Source organism: Necator americanus, chromosome IV, assembly GCF_031761385.1.
Source record: "Necator americanus strain Aroian chromosome IV, whole genome shotgun sequence".
NCBI lineage: Eukaryota > Metazoa > Nematoda > Chromadorea > Rhabditida > Ancylostomatidae > Necator > Necator americanus.
The window spans coordinates 37,130,770-37,146,816 of NC_087374.1; the positions used below are offsets into that span (position 1 = coordinate 37,130,770).

At 39.3% G+C, this 16,047-nt stretch overlaps 1 protein-coding gene across 10 annotated transcripts in view; it reads left to right on the forward strand.

The window, feature by feature from the left end:
* The window catches only part of RB195_003882 (uncharacterized protein), a gene marked incomplete at both ends in the record, with an annotated part of 77,762 nt that extends 66,811 nt beyond the window's left edge, over positions 1-10,951 (forward strand). For 8 of the 10 annotated variants that reach the window (XM_064201730.1, XM_064201731.1, XM_064201734.1 and 5 more), the window contains 17 exons: positions 72-131; positions 1,702-1,792; positions 1,855-1,945; positions 2,747-2,872; positions 3,963-4,066; positions 4,145-4,223; positions 7,000-7,045; positions 7,100-7,162; positions 7,233-7,319; positions 9,325-9,514; positions 9,570-9,697; positions 9,774-9,881; positions 9,938-10,072; positions 10,156-10,252; positions 10,325-10,451; positions 10,531-10,644; positions 10,696-10,951. In XM_064201730.1, the coding sequence (XP_064057610.1) occupies positions 72-131; positions 1,702-1,792; positions 1,855-1,945; positions 2,747-2,872; positions 3,963-4,066; positions 4,145-4,223; positions 7,000-7,045; positions 7,100-7,162; positions 7,233-7,319; positions 9,325-9,514; positions 9,570-9,697; positions 9,774-9,881; positions 9,938-10,072; positions 10,156-10,252; positions 10,325-10,451; positions 10,531-10,644; positions 10,696-10,951 (1,902 nt within the window). Of the gene's footprint in view, positions 1-71; positions 132-1,701; positions 1,793-1,854; positions 1,946-2,746; positions 2,873-3,962; positions 4,067-4,144; positions 4,249-6,999; positions 7,046-7,099; positions 7,163-7,232; positions 7,320-9,324; positions 9,515-9,569; positions 9,698-9,773; positions 9,882-9,937; positions 10,073-10,155; positions 10,253-10,324; positions 10,452-10,530; positions 10,645-10,695 lie in introns of those variants that run through there. The other 2 variants (XM_064201737.1, XM_064201729.1) reach the window with 2 other exon arrangements.
* Positions 10,952-16,047: the final 5,096 nt, after the last annotated feature.

Below are 16,047 nucleotides of genomic sequence, written 5' to 3' on the forward strand. Positions count from 1 at the left end.
GATGCTCAGCACGTTTCTACCCTTAAGCTTAAAAAATAACCGCAAAATACTTGAACATTCTTGTGTTTTAGGTAATTGATCGTTTGCGAAGACACTTATCTCTTGAAAAGAGCGCATCTCCTCAGAGACAGGTGAGAGATGTTATGCGTAGCTAGGCTGCTTAGTTCGTAGAAAAGTTTTCTGTAGAAATTCAAATTTACTACACTATAGTAGGATAAGATTTCCCCTTAGTTTCTTAGTTATTTCCCTGAGTTTTTCTCCTACTTTTGGGAAAATCTAACTGTTTGTGCTGTAGTTTATTGTTTGTGGACCAGTAGACTAGATTAGGGGATAGAAATTCGACTTAAAGGCAGCATACCACGAATTTGACGTAGTTAGGGAAACTGTCGGAGAACTTAGAGATGGAGTTGTAGATTGTGAGATCGGGGATGATTCCCCTCATCCCTCCCTCATCGTTGTGAAAGAACGGCATCAAAGACTAAGTTTTTCACGACGATTTCAGTTGCAACGCGATACCGTTGTACGCACGCCGCATCCAGCTGCGCAGCGGTCAAAAGCCAATGGGTTCTCCTCGACAGCCTGTGCAAGTGAAACCAACGAATAGGTTGCTGGAACATATACGTACAGATAGTAGCGTCCTAACGTCCCTCGTAGGAACTAAAGCGTTTCCCACGCCGCCTTCTAGGACAATTAGGGAGAGGTGAGGTGAACCACCCCGAATCCCGCAATCTACAATCCTATCTCTGGCTTCTAACGTGGATTCCCTGACCACGTTAAATTCGTGGTATGCTGCCTTTAAATCCATTGAATTGTTCAATTTTCAATCCAAATAGATCATGGTAAGAAAATCATCTGCATATAACAATCCTTTCTGCGAGAATCTAAGGGATTTTTTGGGATCCACTTCAAGAAGAATGTCACTACCACAGTACTTCTTCGAGCTAGTGAGTTTTTAAGCTGTTGATGAACAAACTGTAGTTCTTCTTATTGTTATTCTAGTTCAAAGACGCAGAGCGATTTAATACTACGAAAGAGGTAAATCGTCTAAGCGATCCAGCGATTCGATCGATAGCGCGATATTCCTCCGTAGCTATTAGTTGACCAATCATTTTTTCCCGTAGTTGAACTGCAGCAAAATTTTCCCATTTTCTTGTTTTCCAAGAATAAATTCTGTTTATCTGGATATAAGGGAGCCAGAACTTGAAATGAACAAATAGTTAAGCTCCCACAGTCCTTCAGTTTTCATCTTTTATCAATAATTTCAATCCTTGATTATAGACTCCTGGTTCAAGGACTGTTCAACCAGGAGTCTCGATGTTAACCATTTGGCAAAAGGTAGTGATGATGCATTTTTCGGCGATTATCAGAACCTGTGCTGGACTAGTTTAGCCTACTTCGCCGTTTTAAAAGCAAAACAAAACTATTTTCCCAAGGCAACAGATTCAAGCTTGCACCGATTCATTTTTTCTGCCTATTTTGCAGGAAAGAAAAATTAGTCAGTCACGGATGTTTCTCAATAGGTCCTCACTTAACCCCAACGTTATGCTGTCATCTTCACTGCACATTATCACATCTAACTTGCACTAAGGCGAATGAAAATGATATTGCTAATAGAAATAATTTTGTTACAAGGCCATAAGAAAAAATTACCTGATTTTTCTTTATTTTTTTTTGTTTCTATTGATATTCTTTTTTTTGCAGACGGGTCCTCAACAAACGATGATGGGTAGCAGCGGTAGCTCAAGGCTCACCACAAATTCGAGAGATTCTCACGATCGAGCTGTTGAAGATAGTCAGTTATCGTAGTTGTTTAAATTTTGAAGGGTTTTAAAAGATTTTAAAGAAAATTTTTAGATCCGAAAAAGAAACGGTCCTTGTTGTCTTTCAATCGAAGGCGAACTAGTGAACTACGTATGGGTTCTGATGGGAAACTAGTAACAAATGGGTGAGTGACTATGTACATCAGACTGCCCAGTCCTTAAGTATATCCAGATCTATCAGGATAGCCGTCTTTCTATGAGGAAGATTTTTAGTTAAACGCATCATCCCACGAATCTGGGGTGGTACGGGTTTCAAGCGGGTAATGCCTATAGGGAGTCGCAGATTGTGGGGAAGAGGGTGATTCCGTTCATCTCTTCCTGCATCATTGTAAACAGACGGCTTCGGAATGCGGTTCCTTACGACGCCTTCTGTTGCAACGCACAACCTCTGCGCCACGCCCCCGCCTGCGATTCGTCCGAATGGATTTTCGAGGAATCGCAGGCAGGAGGGCGCAAAGGTGGCGCACTTGAATAGAGGACGTCGTAAGAAACGGCGTTCCGGGTTCATCCGTTTACACTGAGACAGACTGAGGATTAATTTTCAAAATTTAATCGAATAAAAAAAGTTTATCTTAGCGAGGGGTCATCCTACGAAGATCAACGGGATGTCTCCGTACTGGTGATTCTTCAACGAGTCGTATTCTCTGAGAATTCGGCCAGAAATTATAAAATATCAACCTCGTCTACTTTCCCCTCGAGCCTCTATCTGTCTTCTTTTGATTTTTGCATTTCACTTTCCTATTTCATCTAACGAATAACTTTTAGCTTCTTATCCAGAATAGAAATGCATGAATTATTTCTCTCTGGTTTGGGTCTGCTTCTTATCGCAATATTTTCTTAAAATTGAGAGTGTAACCGCAAACGTTTCGCACTCCATTGTAGCTATTAAGTTTTCTATTTGAATAACATTCTTATTTTCCATTCAGGTATGACGATGTTGCCAATTACAAACGACCAAGCTCACCTATTGATAAGATCAAATCTTTATTCCGTAGAAATGATACTTCGCATGTGACCTCTCAACTAGCAGGCAGCGACTATTATCCAGGACGGTATGTGCATGTTCATGGAGGGTTCTTTCCTTCTTTCTTTCTTTCTTTCTTCTTTCTTTCTTTGTTTCTTCCTTTGTTTACTTCTTTTTCTTTTCAAAATAACAAAACACTTTTTGATATCATATCAGCAATTTCATGCATTTTACAAAAGGAAAATGGGTACGTGCGCGGATCTTCGACGAATTACCATAAATATTTTCTCATTTATTTTCCATCATTTTCAGCATTTCCCGTTCAGAATATGCACATTATTTTTAGCACTAATTTTCTGTACTTCTTCGTGTGTCCACCTTTCTTTATGTTTCGTGTTAGCACTATTTGGGCGGATGAATAGGAACGGAACGGTGTTACTTCTCTTTTTCTCTTTTTCTCTTTTTCCTTCCTCGCTCACATATTTTTTTCGGTCACCATTTTTTCTTCTAACTTAAAGGCATCACCCCACGAATCTGAGGTGGTACGGATTTCAGGTGGAGTGTTCGTATACGGGATCGTAGATTATGGAGAGGGTGTGATTCCGTCCATTTCTTCCTAATTGCCGAAAAAAAACGGCCCGGAAGATAGGACTTCGAGCGTTCCGGTGCACTATTTTCTACAAGGAGTTCGATTAGAGCGCGCCAGCCCTATGCGGCGCCGTATCTTCCGGGCCGTTTTTTACGGCAGTAAGAAAGAAATGGACGGAATCACTCCCCTCTCCATAATCTACGATCCCGTATACGAATACTCCACCTGAAATCCGTACCACCTCAGATTCGTGGGGTGATGCCTTTAAGGGCGATGCGATGTCTTTCGGCTGGATCAGTGTTCCTGTTGAACTCCTCTTTTGATATTAGATTATGCGATTTTGATAATTATACACAAATTACACTTAATTATTCTTGAAATACTATGATTGAAGGTAAGGAGAGGGTTAGAACCAACTCCCTCAAAATCGCGAATTCCATAGGCAGCACTACAGTATCCTCTATGTTCTTTATTACCTTAGAATCGGAAATTCTATGCGGCAGCAGTACAACATCCTCTATGTTTTTCATTATAAAAAAATCCTTAGCTGTAGATTTTTTATTTGCTTGATTAACTTGTCATTTTACAGCTATACATCAACCAGTACAAACGACAAAGTGTATGGCGCTTATCCGTCCACGAATGTGGCTGCTGCACGTGAAGCGTATGTTCCACAGTACCGAAAGTACCCAGGTACGGAGAAATTATTGATCTGCGCTTAATTAAAAAATATTCTCAAATGGCAAAAACTCACCCATATCCTTATTGAAGGTTCTACAACACGGGATCCTGCATCGGTTCTGAACAGATATAGCTACACTCCTGGACTAACCGATCAACGACGTCACTGGTACGATGACCATAACATTTACTAGAATGCATCCAAAGAGTTTGACTCTTCACTCATCGTACCAGCTGTACTGATTTTTTCATGTCATTTGTCAACAAGCGCCATTCATTCATAATGATTTGTTCTTTCGTTGTTTTTACCGCTCCCGATTGTCGGTGTGGCTTTTTTCTGGATTTCTACATTTTCTCGTAGTTTGTATAGTTTGTTTCACTCTGCATGCGATTCGTGATTCTTTAGCCTGCAATGGTTACCAAATGTCCAAATTTTGTTGAACGAGGCGTTGACCGGGTGTCTTCTCTCTTCAAACGACTTTTTGGTGCTCATACCTATTGTGCCATGATATGTTGTCTGATAACGGCAGTTCTTGGGCCATATTGCTGCGGTATGACCGCCACCAGCATAAAATCAGCATAAGGACCTAGATTTGGGTTCAACTTGCCGTTATTAGCCAAGCGGTGGTGCTTGTTTCTATCATTTGGGGGGAAAAAATACGGACAAGAGATTACTGGAGGTATCGGAATTCGCACCTTGGATTCCGCGGCCACTCACTCAGTCCAATCCATGGGGTCGCCACAAAATCCACACCCAATATCCAATGCCACGATGGAAATTAGCACGAGTCTGCAGCTGTTTGAATTTTCTAAGTTTTCGCTCAATTTTAAAACACACACATGTAAATGTTCTAGTCACATCACGACGGTCAAAAAAGAAAAAAAATGTTAGCCATGATTTATGCATGCAGAAACTAATTACTATTCTATTTTACAACCTCAATTCTCGCCGCCATCAGAGTGCAGAACTGCTTGGTTTTCCTAAAGTCGCTCTATGCAGTGTTCAGTTTTCCCGAAGTTTTGTTGCTTAGTCTGAACGGAAGCTGTTGCTTTCCGTTTCCACCACCAGCTTCCTTCTTATTGTAACGTCACATTTCATCGATCGTTCGTTGTTATCGGACTCTCGGGGTTTCGACAAACATTTTATACGCTGAGATGTTGTTTATTTAAGAAAGTGAAAAAAAAACTCGATGAGCGAATGCTTTTCTGTATATTATAACGGGCGAAAATGTTCGACAAAATAAAGTTATTTGAAAAGCTACGTTGTTATTTGTCCTCAATTCGCAAATGTACAGCTTAAAAATTACTCAAAATATGACAGACAAATGAAAAATGACTAGAAGAAATATGCACACAGTGACTCCCTACTGTAGTCGGGTCAGAACGACTTTAGGTACGGTGCATTTGCGTACGCGCACGAAACGTCGCGATGGAGACAGCGGTTGGGGTTGAACCGAGGTGGAACCATCGCAAACTGTAGCGATGGATGGTTCCAGGAAGGGTCCCAGTACGCTCCTAATCGCTACGCTCCACCGCACCGCTTTGAAGGAAGCCGCGTACGCAATTACACCGAGCTTCTTCCCGTTTTGACTTTACTATATTTTTAACGGTCTACAGGCTGTCATTGACAATACGATCTAACATTTATATGCACCCCCTTTACGTACTTCTATTTGAGTACTTGAGAGGGTTTCTACGTGTACTTCTTCAAAGAATCCTTACTCCAAAGGTCTCCCCAGAAAAATCATCAACGCAACCGTTAAGTATTTTTAATCGGTTAGGCGTTACTTCCTTCAATAAATCCACTGATTTTTCTTATTTCATTTAAATTAGGTTATCTGGATGATCTGATGGGCCTTTTTTTTATTTCTACTTACATACATTATTACCAGTAAGGATCCAATAAGGATGTAGGGGATTCTCATCAGTGGTCTGGTTGGAGTTTCCAGACTCAGAGATCAACCAAATACATCTCTGAAAAACACCGGAGACATTGTCTTGAAAGAACAGCAAGGACGAGTACAAGGGCGTCCTTAGTTTTTCACCAGGACATCGTTTCTGAACCAAAAAAATCACGGGGAATGATATTAAACCTTGTGGAATTGTGGAAATGTCCTCAAGAAAGGAAAGGAGTGAATCTGGAAGTAGTCAAACCGTCCTGTTTTCCCCCAAAAAAGATTAAAGAGATTTCTTAGTCAACCACAAGAGGTTTTGTTTTCTGTGAGTATTGTGAGTTAAAAAAAAATAAATAAATATTACAAATTGGCTAAAATAAAAATAAAACTTATTGGACAGGGGTAGTCTATTTTTTGTGAGGATTATGTGTATTATAAAAAAATATTATAAATTATCTGCTGAATAATCGAATATTTCCGAAAAAGTGAAGCGAACAACAGCGACATCAAAGCTTCTCATATTGGTTTGTTGATTTTAAAAACATGAAATTGAACATGAAATGGAATTATCTGCATACATTCCGAATCTGTGAACAATGAACCTACAGATCCATACAATTAAAACTTATCAAGAGCTGATGTCGTAAATATTTTGATGGACCTTCTTAAGGAACCAGAAACGGTGACCTCTATCTCATCTCTACTCATCCTCACCAAGATCGGTAAGCAACACGGATCGTTCCTGTAAGCTCCGTTCGGCTTAGCTTATTTGTGGCGCTATTAGCGATGTCATTCTTTGATGTCCTTACTGGCGTAGATCCACTGCCATAGTCTACGACCGCGTGGACCGCGTAGGTTAACGTAAAGTTCCACGACCCGATAACTTGTCCGTTACAAGCCAGGACATGCGTGATCGCCTGGGCTGACCACTAAACCAAAACTTACCAGCTTGGTTGAGCATCGACTTACCGCTGCAAACGCGTTGAGAGTTCGTTCGCCACGTAGCCCCCCACACATTGATATGATATAAAAGCTATGTAAAAACCCCAGGAATTCATTGTGCTCTCAAGGATTCACTGGTAGACGTCTTCAGGTGGTACGTTGCTGCAATCCGAACTACTTCACGGTCCTCAACCTTTACTCCTTTCAGATACATTGCTTATATCTAACACTCTCGTTTGTATCTATAACTGCTCGTCTATTCTCAATAATGGTCAGTTAACGCTATTCTATTTGTCTCCTCCAGAAGTCAGGGCCCAAATCCTAGAAGACATAGCGTTTAGATACCAACTAAGGGATCTGATCAAGTCGTGGAGATGTCTAATGAAGATGCTTCTCGTCTTCCTTCTGCTGAGCCTCACAGGAATGAGGTGGGGAACTGCTAAAGTTATCTATGCAGGGATAGCTGGGGGTCACTTTAAGAAATGGAGCGCCTATGCTTCGCTCTCGGTGGTCGCTATCAGGGTTTGTTCAAGCTCGGCGTACATCACAGACCGGTAAGCCTCAAAGAAACAACAAAACATGGTGTAAGCAACAGTATGGATATCAGTATCACCCCAAGAGAACAATACACTAAGACTGGTGGTCATCATTTGGTTTAAGTTAAAGTTTCGAGCGGTTGGAACGTGCCTTCAATGCAAATCTGCAAAAATATTGTGAATTGAACTCTTTAACTAGATTATATCAAAATCAACTCGATTTCCTACGATGGAAACATGAATATGAGGGGACAAGAGGTGGAGCAACGGAGTTTCCTGTCGATTACGAACCGTAGCAGGTACACAGTAGTGTGTAGCAGGTGTCACCGTCAGCTGATCACCAGAGGCAATGATCACGAGTGAGTCCATGCTGGACGATGGGCTGGTGGGAGATTGGTTTATCCCTCAGCAAAACGTACCTCTGGCGGAGCAAGCTGCTTCGTGTAACGAGAACAACCCGCACTGCAGCAGCGTCAACCGAAAATTACGTCCACGTAGAATAAGTCGCAGGTTTTCCTGTGAGAGACGTAGACGGCATGGACATGAACACACAGAAGAGTAGGATTACTGAAGAAGTGGCTGAAGTCGTGACAAACATTTACAGCGTGCAATGGAAATCTTCCGAGGCCGCAATGGATTTCCTGGAAACTCCAAACGACAATATCAGCCCGTCTGAAAGACATGCACTTCTTACTTAGATACTTTGATGGCCCATCTTCGCTGGACGTGCGGGACCCAGCAGACATGCACTTCTCTGGTGTTAAATACTGTACAGCTAAAAAGTTAGTACTCAAGTCAACTAAGGAAAGACATCGCCACTAACCAAGTACTTAAACGACATAGCAAGCAAATGATCGAGACACTCTTCCAAATGAAAAAAGTGCAAAGAAATTCCCATGCCGGGAATCGAACCCGGGCCGCGTGGGTGAAAACCACGAATCCTAACCACTAGACCACATGGGACACATCAGGAATAACAATACAACACCTTTCAAATGGAGCTCAATCTATCCGAAAGAAATGTGGAAGTATCTATTGGAAACTGCCGCTTATTCGCCGCTATTCCCTGACGTGCATTGTTTAGTAACAATGGAGCAAAATCAAACAATACTATCGCATAGTTATCGTAAGAGCACCCGATACATCACATATCCAAAAAAAAAAAATTCACGATGCAGATCACAATCAACTGTTAGGATTCAGTTATAGTGGAGAGTACCGCTATGCGTAATGAACGGGAATCTCATAACTTTGTGTATCCACAATCAGGCAGTGAGAACATCCGTAATGACAATGATTTCAACACGTAACACCGAATTTCTCAAGCCTTGTTTTATTCTCTTCCTTGAGAACTCATTTTCAAAAGAAAACAAAAAACACATTTAGAAAATGTTAGATCAAAGCTAAAGTAGTAGAGATTATCCCACATTATTAGACAGTACTTTAATAGCTGGTTGTACAAATTGAATTTATCCAAATAAAAGAGAATCCAACAAAATCCCCAAGCCAAGAGCTGGCTAGTCCGTTCGATCTACATACATAAGTGCAAGTGTAAGTCAACCACAGAGATCCATAACACCAGCACATGTGTATTGCTGGTGTTATGGATCTCCGTGGTTTTATGGTGGATCTAAAATTGCTACAAAGTGCTACCAGCCTAGTAACCGACATTCTCTCTGGTATGACATTTCAAGGTAAGAATAAGATGATTTCGATCATCATCCCTTTCATCCTTTTTCCCACGTCTTCTCACCTGGGACACTATCGCTCAAAAACGAACGTCTTCTGACCTACCCAAAGTTTCCTTAGATTCACTCGCTCAACTCTTGCAGTAAGGTCGAGTGTTACAAAAGCAGCTACCTTAAAATCCATAGACTCTTAATCAGTAGACTTTTAGAGCCATTCTAGCGAAGAAGTAGTTAAGAAAATCTGCTTCGCTAGTGGTTGTGATGTCAACTCACATCCGATTTCTGGAGACGTGGCCATCCCGGATCAGGAATACCTGGATCAGCTTATCAAGGACAAAGGTGACCTTCGCTCGATCCATGCCGTGCCGTTCCGTCACTTGGGCAGACTGATCGACAGAGGTGAGGTAGAGATGAAATAGAAGTTCTACAGATTAAAGGAATTTTTCGGAGACAGAGATCGCTCGTGTCGTTGCCGCCATGTCAGCGCAAGTGCACATCGATGATGCTACAACTGAAGAGGAACGCGGTGAGAAAGTCTGTCTCACCGAAATGATACTCGTTCCAGTTGATCGTTATCCTAGGGTATGGATTTTCATGATCAGTTCCTTGTATTCAAACCGTTTTTGAGCGGACAGACTAATAACTTAGCTTACTTTAGTACAATTTCGTTGGGCGTATTCTTGGTCCTCGTGGAATGACAGCTAAGCAGCTGGAAGAGGACACTGGCTGCAAAATTATGGTTCGAGGCCGTGGCTCAAGTCGCATGGTATGATCTCCTGGCGTAAGAGGAAATCCATATCGATGCCTCCCACAAAATTTCAGAGTGGTTCTCGTCGTGAACGCAACAATGACACCGAACCTCTTCACGTGCTAATTCAATGTGAAGATTACGAGAAGAGGGCTCAGCAGAAAATGAGAAACGCAGTCGAGGCCATCAATCAGCTTCTGCACCCACCGGTGAGTTGATTAGAACGCGAATTATTACGCAAATAATGGCAAAAGACGATGTAGCTCAGCACATTAGCAACTGGAATGTTTAGCCTGAGGGCAAGGATGAGCTGAAACGCAAGCAACTGATTGAGCTCTCGATTATCAACGGCACCTACCGTCCAACATCTGCTACGAAAAGTGCAATGCGTGGGACGACTTAAGACGACTTTTCAAACGCAGACTTCCATCCGTTATATAAAAAAAAAGATTTTTTTGTAGGTAACTCAGAAACATCAAGACCCTCGTCTCCTGCGCACTTTCCTTCGGCGATAGATAACTCGTCCTATTCGGAACAAGCTCGTCTTCTTTCCCAATTCGCCGAAGCAGCGAAACAAGGCAAAAAGAAGTAAAATCATTACGATATCTCTGTAGAAAACTATTTTGGCAGTTTCTTCATTTACTTCACATAGTAGTGCGGTTTTTAGCGAACTAGAGGAGCAGTACGCTGCTCTCGCTCAAATGCTCACAGCGATCAACCCAGTGCAGCAACCAAATAACGTGAATTGCAACTACTACGACTACTACAAAAACCTGCTTTCGTGAGTTTTAGTGATCCTTTCCGTTATGGTCGATTAAATCCGCTCTTTTAGGTTCACTCTTAGTGATCCAGGATTTCTGACCACATTGCTGCAGTCGCTTGACCTTTACGGAATGGGAATCCGTTCAGGAATCCATCATGCTCCGCAGCATCATCATCATATGGTTGGACAAGCGGTTTCTCCAAATCCGATTCCGCACGCGAATCTGCATCAGTATCTCACAGCGGCTGCAATGCTTAACTCTGTACCTTTTCCTAACGATGGATCCGGCGATTGTCCTAAGAATAAGATTCGCAATTCCGCCTAGCTTATGTGATCATTTCCTTGTTTTCTTTCTCGTTAATGGCTCGATATTCGCCTGTTCGGTCCCATCTTGTAACATTTGGGGCAAAATTGACTTAATCTCTATTTAACGTTTCTTTTCAATGTTTAGTTCCCTCGTCGTCAATACAGTTGCGAATTTCTGCCATTTAACATTTCTGTTGTCGTCATCGTAATAAATATGTGTTCTTTTTTTCACTAATGAAAAGCATTGAATGAATAACAGACGAAACATGTACAAGCAAACCATCCGTGAAATTTGCTACCGAAAAAAATCATAAAGAAATTTTTCCAAAGGAAAAAGGAAAATATTTGAACGAGGATTTCTTCCGACGTTAGGCACAACAGTATTCCATGCTGTTTGAAACAATAAGTGGGAAAGAAAAGTTGAACTCCTCGAAATAAAACAACAAGGATTTGCTATCCCTAATTTTCGAGAATGCGGGTTGTGAACCAGTGAAAACGTAGGAATTTCTAGACATAGGATATTCGTGGGCAATACTGGATATACCGTCTGCCCACATTTGTTAAAGCAAATAATTATGAGAAACAATGAGATTCTGCAGGTTTACACTACTTTCTCGGATTCAGACGTAACAGCACCAGATATTATTTTCAATCTGACACTCCCTACTTATATTACCACGTTCACATCGTTCAGTGTAATCGTATGCTGGCTTTTATCCGTAGGAATTCGCATGGATACGGCGACCTTTTCAAAACATGTGAAAGATGTCGATTGCTCCTTTCTTCAATGTCGGCGCGGTTTTTTTTTTCTATCTGTCGGCTCCCACTCATCTCATTTCCAACATCAGCTTCTGGGCAATCCATTGCTACAGACTACTACCTATCTTTTCAATTAAAATGAAATTATTCGTCTCATTAAAAAAAACATTTTTAAAGCTCTTCTCCTCCTTTTCGGCTCAAATGCCTCTATTTCTCTGTCAAATGTTTTCAAAATATTTTTCAGTTATTTTAATATGTGGCTACTCAGCTTAATGAATAGGATGATTACATTTTCAGAAAGTGTCGAGAATAGAAAAGAAAAGAGCGAAAGGGTAGAAGAAGAGAAATAAGAATGTTGGAAGAAACTATTAGGAAACGAAATTAAACGAGGAAAGAATGAAAAATGCTAGAAAAATTGAGCCTTTAAAAGGTTATGATAATAAATGATAGGAACAAATTATCCTAGAAATAATAAGTGAAGGTCAGGAGGGCGAAAAAACAAGGTAATAATACTAAATAGTTTATCCAAACTGTACTTTCTTCCTTTGACATTATTTGGTTTTTTTTGTAATATTTTTTTTCCAATTTCAATGTGGTTCCTCTTGTTCTCTGCAAAGATTTGCACGTTTCAAGGTACGAAAATTTCTGATGCAGCCCAAATATTTGCCGGAAAAGCGCTGCAACCGCAAAGATTTGAAGAAAAGTACGCATCAAAAGCGGTTCTTCTTATATACTTTTGAATTGTTGAGCAGTCCAGTCATTTCCGACAGCTGCAAAATCGACAAACATTACCCGTCTGCAACTGAAAGACATCTGCACTTTGCTCGGACAACAGCCGAATAAAAAACACCTAATAAAAATTAACGTTGAGACGTTATTGACCGTTCATGCACGGTCACATTGGTATAGAACAGCTACAGCTTCACAGAAGTCATTTTTTAAACTATGACATGGATGTTATGCATATAAAACTATCAGGAAGACACCGTCGAGTACCTACAGTCACTGTTATAGCCAGAAAAGAAGGACGTTAGACGTGACCAATCGATAAAAGATCAAAAACAGGGCTTTGTTCCGACGATTTGCGGATTATTTAAGGAATTTCTGTGTAAAAGCTTTAACTTGCAATGAACTTTTTCTAGACAATTATTAGGGCATGATGATGTCAAAAACATACATTTGTAATGAGCTACGATTCTTGAAATATTGCTACCTTTAGAAAATTAGGAAAATTCTATGAATAATCTAGTGGAACGTTATTCTTGAAATTACAAAAGTATGGGCAAAAGTTAAAGGACCTCTTAAACAACCATAATCATCTCCCGCTTTCTAAACGAAATTCAATAGAAAATTTTTGTTTTTTTATTGCAACTACATCAAATTAGGATAACACGGTTCTTTCTTAAACGAGAAAAAGGATTACACCTCCAGCAAAGTTACAGCATACATAGAAAAGTCGAAAAGTGCATTTAAAAAGACGTTAAACTCGTTAAACTTTGAAAAGACTCCAAGCAATAAAAAACCATTATGAAAAATTTGAGAATACCCGGGAAAAATCCATGATATCACCGGTATCATAGATTTAGCGGATGCACGCATACAAACCTTCAATAGTGAGTGAACGAAAGAACAAAAATATATAAATGTGTAAATCAATAGGAGATCAAGTGAGAAGATCTTACATCGTAAATCGGATTGCACCAAAACAACAATAACAAAAAGGTTTTTTCATTGTTTAGTTATAAATGAAAACCCTTCCAGAGACATTACATTTTCATAAAAACAGTTATGTTTTAAGAAAAAATAAACAAAGTCATGGGCTAGAAACTGTAGAGAATGTCGACGTACAAATCACGCGGAAGAAAACATGCAAAAATCTCCTTTTCTACCGTTTTTTAATGAAACGAATAGTTAATCGGGAACACATCGGGCACACTTTTTTAGGTTCTAAATTTGGAAAGTGTCAACTTTGGAATTGATAATGATTTGGTTCCATATTTTTTACGCTCATCAATTTTTCTAACTCTCAGAGTTCTGAGTCATAAAAACCAGAAACGTTCGTCTTTTAGGAATTAAATTTTAAATTTTTGGAATTTAAATTTGTCAGCCTACTTCTGAATCAGTATTAGGTTTTCTGAGAATAAAGTTTTATCAAATTTGCATAAATTGAAAGGAATGAATTTTAAAAATCACGAATTTTATACGACGACCTTATGTTTGTTGGATTGTTCACATAATATGTGCAGTATTTTCAATGTATAGTATTTTTCACAAAGAGAAAGACCTTCGTTTTGGTTGAACTCGAGAATTACTGCGAAATTTGCGGCATTTCAGTTGAGTGAACGCCTCAAAGTTTCTTTTTTGTTTACTCCTCGAGAGCAGAAGTTCTCCTGAGTGGTGGAATGGAAGTACATCACCTGCTCAGCTTTTCCATTCCCTACTTATTTGAATTATCTAAATTATTTATCATTATTATATATTTATTTTAAATTTATTCCGCTACAGTAGCAAAGTATGTACATAGATGTAGATGTGCATGTTCCGCACAGGCAATCTTTATCCAGTAAGCAAGGAGAAAATCCTGTAGATCGAAAAGGAATGACTGTGGCGTTCGCATTTTTGACAGCATCTTTAAATTATTCGCTCTGCTAGGGTAATCTTAAGTCATAACTAATATTTTTGAGAATAAGCGTCACATTTCCTGAGTAATTAACTAACTAAGTAAATAATTAATTAGCTCTAGTAATAAGTCACTCGAAGCAAAAGTTTTCGTCCCGAACACGTTTGATCCACGCATAAAAGAGGAGTCTCTCGACCATTTAGTCGCGATAGATGGGATGTACATACACAGCTAGATCTAGCAATTTTTTTAATTCGAAAAAATTAGCCATGATTGAAATTTTAACAACGATAACTTTGACCTTTGTCCTCTTCCTTCATCCTAAGTATTTTCTCCGTTTTGTACGTCTTTTGCAACATGTACTGTAACACAGATACTAGATCTGTTCAAGTTAATCACATATATACTATACTATACTGGTGTATACTGTATACCAGGAAAAAACTCTTCAACACCTTCATTTGCCCTACGGAATTTGTACTTGCGTTGAAAAATATCGCTACTAGCGCCACGGAATGGAAGAGTCAGCTTCAAATGTTGTCTATAGAAATATTCAAATAATAGAAGAGATTATAATAGGAAGTGACACTCATATATACGTACTCATTTAATTTACGAAACTTCCCATTTATTTATTTTTTATTTATTTATGATTATTTATTTTTTATTTATGATTACAGCGAAAACGCCGAAACGTCAGGCAAATAAAAAGTTCCATCTAAAAAACCTCGCAGGCACACTCTTACAAAATATTTTATTATATTATTATTTCTTATTAGTTATCGTTGATTCATTGTTGATGAGTTCAAAGCGCATCCATACTTGCACAAGTGGTTCTCATTCCCCCTCATTTAGTTTTACGAGACTAATTTAAACGAGAATAACATTAGTTGAATCGCCATTAAATTCAGTCATATTCCGGAAATTATCGAGGAAATCTTCCAGCAGAACACCGCTCGAACCAGGTGTTTAGTTTTTCAGTTTCCAGACAAAGTCTAAAGTCTAATGTTATGGGTTACCATCATCATTCATTATGTGAACATATTCATGTACTTATGTGAAAAGATGTAAAGAATTGTGATGAAAAAATTGTACAGTAAATAAATAGATTCGATGACAGGTCTGGAGTAGAAATGACTGAGAACACAACTGAAATAAGGAACATGAAGATTGCACCTAGAAGTAAATACATTTTGGAATTTTATCGCTTTAGAGGTTAATAGTACTTATTACCCATTTCAGTACTCATTACTTACTTATAATTAAGATTTCATTTTAAAAGACGTAGCCGTTATGGATCTTCCTAGATCTATAATTGGAATTCCATTCGTAATTACGTAACCGTTGTTGCACTCTCCTTCTTTCCTGACGTATGGTCTCATGGTGTCTCACAGAGTTTCTTACTAAGAAGAATTCTTAGAAATCCTATATCTACCAAATTAACATTTTTTTTGAAGAGGTAGCCGCTAATTCTATCGCTTTTCTTCATAGTGTAAGGGTTTAAGTTTAGAACACTTCATTTTCCTATCGTAAAAAAAAGAATTACTTGTTTTAATGGGTTCCTGAACAGAATTGATGAATGCTGGAATTACGCATGCAAAGCGCTACGTAAATTCCTCCTGCCTTTCTGCTTTTGGGTACATTTTGGTGTCTTCAATCCTAGCATTTAAATTACACCCGTAGCTACAGATTCCTAAAGTTGTTCTCAAATTCTTAAAGAAAGATAGAGACTCGTA